Consider the following 6,000-nt stretch of genomic DNA (forward strand, 5'->3'; position numbering starts at 1 on the left):
TAGTCTGCCCTAGGGCAAGAAGAATCACACAAGTATCGAAAATAATTTAATAGAGAAACAACAAATTGCATTATTTACACCCAACCTTCAGCGGGAGGACACAGGACTACTGCCCTAAGGTGCCATTTGAGACCAGAAGGGTTTGGCTTCACCAACACCCTCTCTGCCTTTTAACTAGAACCCATCCAGTGTGCACATTCCTCTCCAAGGTAATTTCACTCTGCCTTCAAAAGAGCTGCGTGGGCTGTGGAGGTATCGGAGGCCCCAGCACAGAGAGAGACAGAGACCCAGGCCCAGGGTGGCAGCAGCATCGGGCCTAGGACCAAGTAGCCTGAACTGCGCTGGGTCCCTTGCAGTCTCATATGGGGTCAGGTAGTTCTCAGGCCTCCGAGCTCTGTGGCTAGCGTGGGGGGTCCCCCAGAGAGGGCTGGGGGTGGGAGGAATGAGGACTGAGGACTGTGGCCCTGAGCCCTGCAAAGGACCTGACATCAGGCCGGAAGGGCGATCTTACAGGACTGAGGCAGGGACGGGTGTGAGGCCCAGCAGAGTGCACACTGTAGAATGGGGGTCCCTGAGTGGCCCACTCTGGTGAAGGAGGGAGGTGCACTGTAAGTGTCCAAGAAGAGTGGGTCCAGAGAGTGGCCGCCTGCTGGTGGAGAGGTCAGAGCTGAAGGGTCCTGCAAAGGGTCCTGCCCTTCTTTCAGAGCAAAAGTGACAGGCACAGAGCTCAGCAGTCACTAAAGGGCAAGGGTATCCCAAGGGACACGCTTCCCAGAGACCTGCCAAGGGCCCAGCTGACAACACAGGCCGTGGGACCCCTGGGGGGTGGGGAGCACTCCAGAGTGGCTGGAGGTGTCCATTCAGGAAACTCCAGGGCGCACAGGGCCACTAAGTTCCCAGTGTCCCCTGGGTGAATGTGCCTTGCATTCCAGGTGGTCCAGGCTCTGTCCAGCTGTCCTGGGGTCACTGCAGGGTACAAGCTGAGGAGGAGTGAAAAGGGAGGGTCACATTTTTACTTTTTATGTTCTGCTTTTTGAGACAGGGTCTTGCTATATAGTCCAGGCTGGCCTTGAGCTATGTAGCCTAGGCTGGCTTCAAACTCATGGCTATCCTTCTGCTTTAGCCTCCCATGTGCTGGGATAGGTGAGCACCACCATGCCCGGTTTTGGATCATGTCTGTAGCAGGAGAGGCAGAAGCCAGGTCCACCCCCACCTTCCTCCTTCCAACGTGGAACAGCAGGCCCCAGGGAGAACTCACAGCTCCGCACAGACTCCGACAGCCCCTCTCTGTCCAGGCCCTCTGCGTCCCAGCGAGACTCCCTCATCTGTGGGACACAGAGGCCGCACAAGGGGTGAGGCAGCCAGAGGAGCCATGACATTCATAGAGGGGACAGGGGACAGACAGCCATAGGCAGAAAGGCAAGGGCCCACATACCCTCGCCCCGACATGATCCCCTTGTGCCCACCTTGAGCTGCTCCTTGAGGTACTCGGCCCGGGCCATGAGGTTCTGAATCTGCCAAGGGAGGATGAACCCATGGTGGGTGAGCACAGCTTCTGCCTGAGTTCTTGAATACTCAAAAGTGCCCAAGGACCCCTTCCCCACCAGGTCAGCTTCCCCGCTGACCCCCATCTGTCCTCTCCCCAGGAGGCCCCTGCCCCAGATGCCCAGACATGCCACCCCAAGGGCAGGGATCTCCCCAGGGAGGCTGATGGGGCCTCATGGGCAGGAGCAGGTAGAAGAGAAAACCCAGCCTCCCAGCCTGGCTGGCACCTCCGTGTGAAGCAGCTCCCGCCGCCGGCCCGGGGGTTCTGCTGTAAAGAAAGGGCAGGTGGTGAGGGTAGGGTGGCCTGGCACAGGCAAGGGGCACAGCCAGGGGCCTCACCTGCCAGCAGTAGCAACAGCTCCCCCAGGCAGTGCTGGTACAGGTCCAGAGCATCCTGATCCCCACCACCGCCAGCCTCCTCCTGCAGTGCAGGGACAGCAGTCACTTGGGCTCAGATTTGGACTCCTCCCTATCCCACCCAGAACTCTTTGCTGCACACACACCTTGGCCATGGCAGCCGTAGCCACTTCCAGGGCAGCAAGGAGGCGTGGCTTGTCTCGGGCCATCTCTGGGGTTAGGGGCAAGGTAAAGGTTGGATGAGGGAGTGGCCCGTTTCCACATCACAGGGAGGCCACCCAACCTGCCCACCTTGGGAGGAGGGAGGTTTGTGAGGGTCAGCCAGGACTGGAGCCCACCTCTGAGCAGGTCCCGGGCAGAGGTCCCCTGCTTCAGCAGAGCCTGATTGGAGGATGCCACGATGACCTTGAGCTCCTCGGCGCGGGACACGTACTGCCCCACCTGAAGGAGGGCAGGCGTGAGGGCTGCCCATCCTGCCTCCCTGCCACTGCCTACTTCCAAGCTCTGCTCTGGGTCCTCGGCCAGTACCCCAAGCTGTGACCAGGATAGGGGCCAGACGTGGCTGGCCTGACCCACATCCTATGCTACAGGAGGGACAGCTCCAGCCGAGAGAGAGCAGGGTACCCAGGCCTTTCCACTGTGTCATCCATTTCTGCTTGGGGGTGTGGGGGGGGGAGTCTCACCTACCTTCAGCTTAATTGCCTCCTTCCGCTGGGCATCCACTTCATCTGCAGAAGGTAGGGTTCATATGAGGAGTCTACCCTCATATGAGGGGTCCCTGCCCTACACTAAGATGTCCAGAGCCCCCTAGATATCAGGTTCCAGAAATGTCCTGTGCCTCTTGAACCAGGTGGGGTATTTTCTCTGCAACCTGTTGCTGTAGCTACATCAGGCCCTGCCCCACCCAGCTACACTCAGGGGCGAGGCTCAGCCCAGGACTCACAGTGCAGGGCAGGCACGAAGAAGTCCAATGCCTTGCAGTAGAGTAGTAAGGCAGCCTTGGCATCCCCCTCCTGGTCCTTCTGCACAGCCTGCACCACCAGGGCTGTCTGTAGGACAGGCACAAGAGGGGTTAAGATGGGGTACAGATTGAACCCCACTCCATCCCTTCCCACCTGACCCCATCAGCCTGCTAACCGCTTGTGCCAGGCTCTCCCCACTGGGCATGTGTTCCAGGTCCACCCATGGGTGGGCAAAGAAGTCCTGGAAAGAGATGCGACGGGCAGGGTCCCGCTCCAGGAGTTGATGCAGCAGGTCCCGGCAGTCTCGGGACAGTGGGGGCCGAGGAGGGAGCTGCAGTGGGGAAGGAGGTGGGGACGGACATCAACCCCAGGGGCACATTTGATAGGTGGAGCATCTGAGACCCAAGAGGAGCAAGGTGGGTTAGGATGATGGGGCACAGATGGCCAGGCCCGTCTACTGCTGCTAGCGCCCCTTCCTGGGGCTACACAGGTGGGAATGGGGTCTAAACCTTGGGTCCTGACTCCTCCACCCCTAGGGGTCACCGATATTCCTCTCTGGGCCAAAGCTCTCTCACCTCAATCACCCTATTGCTTCGGATCTTCTCTTCCAGCTCTAAGAAAGACCTGGAGGCAAAAGGGGGCTGGCCGAAGAGGGCTTCTGTGGAAAGAAGGCAGAGTGGAGGCTGCAAGGGTTGAGCCTGCCCAGCCTGCTCCAGGGGAGGGGACCTGACACCCCTCAGGGCAGGGCCATGGGCCAGGAGAGTCTGAGTTCTCCTTCAACCCCAGAGAGGCTTTGGCCCAGCATACAGTGGCGACCCTTGGGGTGGGGACCAAGGGACAGAGGTCTCACCATACAGGATGACCCCCACAGACCAGAGGTCCACACGGGCGTCATACTGCCGCTGACACACCATCTCAGGAGCCATGTAGAGGGGCGAGCCTCGGAGTACATGCTTCTCATCGCATGGAGACATGTGCTGGGCAAAGCCAAAGTCTGAAGGCAAGTGACAGGAGGAAGAGGCAGTTGGCAGGGCTCACATCCTAGCAGCTTGGGCTCCTCACAAAGCCTCAGCCCAGGCTCTCCAAGGGGGACCCCTCTCCACCTGCCAGTATTCAATCTAGGGCCCAGCCTGAGCACATTACCAGCCTGTAATGCCCTCCTCCTTTGCCCTCTGGGGTGGAAATGCCACCAGCCACCTACTCTGTCTCTGGGATGCCTTCTTCCACACCAACTGCAGGGGTAAGCACTTCAGCCCCTCACTGTCCCACAGCTTCGACTACATCATGTTCTCCAGCCTCCGGCTCAAGTCTTTTTTCCCAAAGCTCATCAGGACCACACTGACCCTCCCCCCATATCCTCCTAGGCTGCCCCAGACTGAGTCACAGCATCCTGGTGACAGACAGTCTGGTCCTTGGTCACAGACTGATCATTGATGCTGGCCATTCAATGGCACTGTTCCCAGATGACTGCAGGACAGGGCAGGGCAGAGCTCCACACAGCCCAAGCTTGGACATACACTGAATCCCAACTCTGACCCCAGACTGAGCTCCAGCTCCATGCATTACGCCACCACTGGACTTGGATGTGGTGGCCTGAGAAGGTCCTGTGGACTGGCAATGGGATCAGCCCTGTGAGAACTAGGGCTGCTGAGGGAGGAGGTCTCTCCTCACCCACCCTAAAATCTCGCCTCTGCTGTTCTGGATTCAGACCTGCCAGCTTCAGGTGGGGCTTCTCCAAGGAGCTCAGCAGAATGTTCTGTGGCTTCAGATCCAGGTGAGAGATGTTCCGCTCATGCAGGAACTGCAGGGCACTAGCTGGGCAGCGGGACCCATGAGGAAAGAGGTCAGAGGAGCCCCTCTCTGCTGACCCTCCCTCTCCAGGCTCCTACCAGCCCCTCTGACCATGTACAGTCCCACTTCCAACATGGCTGCTCCACTGAATGCTTTACCACCAAGTGTTTGCCACCCACCAAGTGCCAGCCTTCCTCTTCTTTGCACCCTTCACAGGTGTTCCCTCCTCCCACAAGCTTCCTGTGATGACCTCACCTATAAGGATCTTGTGCTTTTCCCTGCCAAAGCACTTGAGTTCTACCTACGGGGCCATGGAATGTTCTACAGGATCCTTATGTTATGTTCCACTCTAGAAGCCTGAACACCCTACAGTGGACCTTCTCTCATCTCTCCCACAGCATCTTGAAGCCAGGTATAAGGATGTGGGGCACAAAATGCGAGGGCTCAAATCCTGGGGACTGGGTGGGCTGGGGGAAGAGCAGCAAACATGGGAGAGGGAGTCAGTCTGGGGTGAGAAGCTTTTACCCAACTGCTGCATGAAGACACGAGCCACCCTCTCAGGCAGAATCCTTCGAGTGTGGATGAAGCGAGACAGGTCACCTCCTGCACAGTACTCCATGATGAGGTAGATATTGTCATTGTCCCACTGTGGTTAGGGGGAGAGGGGCAGCCTGAAGAAAAGTGTCCCTTCTCCAGCCCTCTGGAGGAGCCCCACCCCAGGCTGGCACCTGGAAGTCTTTCAGCTGCACAATGTGGGGGTGCCGGATGCCCTTGAGGATTTCGATCTCGGTCAGGAGGTTTTCCACCGACGCCTTATTCAGACTTTTCTTGGCCACACACTTTATGGCTACCACCTCGCGGGTGTCCTTCTGTGGGGACAGAAGATCTGGGGGGAGGGTCTTTCTGGAGGGGGCCAGGGCCAGGCTTGGCTGGAAGGGCTCCTGGCCTCCCGAAGCCGGCACTCAGGTATCTGATTCTGGAACCCTGGCCTTACTCCAGGCTGGGGGGGTCCCAGCCTGTAACACCTGCTCCGCATCCCAGGTCTCCTCCCACCGCCTCCTAACTGGTCCCCTGCAGAGCCCGCCCAGACTCTTCCCAGCCCAGCAGGTGATTTCAGTTTCCCAATAGCCGCCACTGGCGTCTGGGGTCCCAGATTCTCCAGGGCGCCCACGAACGCACCCACCTTGGCGTAGGCCTTGTACACCGTGGCGTACGTGCCGCTGCCCAGGCGCTCGGTGAGGACGAAGCCGTCCAGCCGCGGGGGGCCCCAGCAGGGACCCGCCATCCCAGCGCGGGGTAGATGCTTCCCGGTTCCGGTATGGGGCGGACGGCTCGGCTCGAGGGC

General features: G+C 59.2%; 1 protein-coding gene across 3 annotated transcripts; it reads right to left on the reverse strand.

The window, feature by feature from the left end:
• Positions 1 to 33: 33 nt before the first annotated feature.
• On the reverse strand, positions 34 to 5,994 carry Ulk3 (unc-51 like kinase 3). 3 transcript variants are annotated; one of them, XM_033756184.1, is made up of 16 exons: positions 5,839 to 5,994; positions 5,384 to 5,524; positions 5,181 to 5,301; positions 4,575 to 4,679; positions 3,715 to 3,858; positions 3,440 to 3,522; positions 3,040 to 3,195; positions 2,846 to 2,951; positions 2,590 to 2,630; positions 2,241 to 2,343; positions 2,049 to 2,113; positions 1,885 to 1,966; positions 1,773 to 1,810; positions 1,467 to 1,514; positions 1,259 to 1,325; positions 34 to 980 (listed from the first exon to the last, which is right to left on the reverse strand). In XM_033756184.1, the coding sequence occupies exons 1-16, from the start codon at positions 5,938 to 5,940 to the stop codon at positions 964 to 966; spliced, it is 1,419 nt and encodes a 472-aa protein (XP_033612075.1). In that variant the 5' UTR covers positions 5,941 to 5,994; the 3' UTR covers positions 34 to 963. The 3 variants fall into 3 exon arrangements, with proteins under 3 accessions (XP_033612075.1, XP_019063424.1, XP_019063434.1); XM_019207879.2 differs by having other exon boundaries at positions 1,773 to 1,813; XM_019207889.2 differs by having other exon boundaries at positions 1,773 to 1,813; positions 5,384 to 5,541; positions 5,839 to 5,912.
• Between the last annotated feature and the right edge of the window lie 6 nt (positions 5,995 to 6,000).

This window comes from Fukomys damarensis, unplaced genomic scaffold (genome assembly GCF_012274545.1).
Source record: "Fukomys damarensis isolate Sample0158 unplaced genomic scaffold, DMR_v1.0_HiC HiC_scaffold_25, whole genome shotgun sequence".
NCBI lineage: Eukaryota > Metazoa > Chordata > Mammalia > Rodentia > Bathyergidae > Fukomys > Fukomys damarensis.

Bases quoted from the DNA above. Each gene is read 5' to 3' on its own strand.
- Ulk3 (XM_019207879.2), bottom strand. From the start codon at position 5,940: ATGGCGGGTCCCTGCTGGGGCCCCCCGCGGCTGGACGGCTTCGTCCTC. The intron at 2,952-3,039 runs GTTAGCAGGCTG...CCTGTCCTACAG, and splicing joins GGGAGAGCCTGGCACAAGCG to ACAGCCCTGGTGGTGCAGGC. The intron at 1,515-1,772 runs GTGCCAGCCAGG...CTCCCTTGGCAG, and splicing joins GGGAGCTGCTTCACACGGAG to ATTCAGAACCTCATGGCCCG.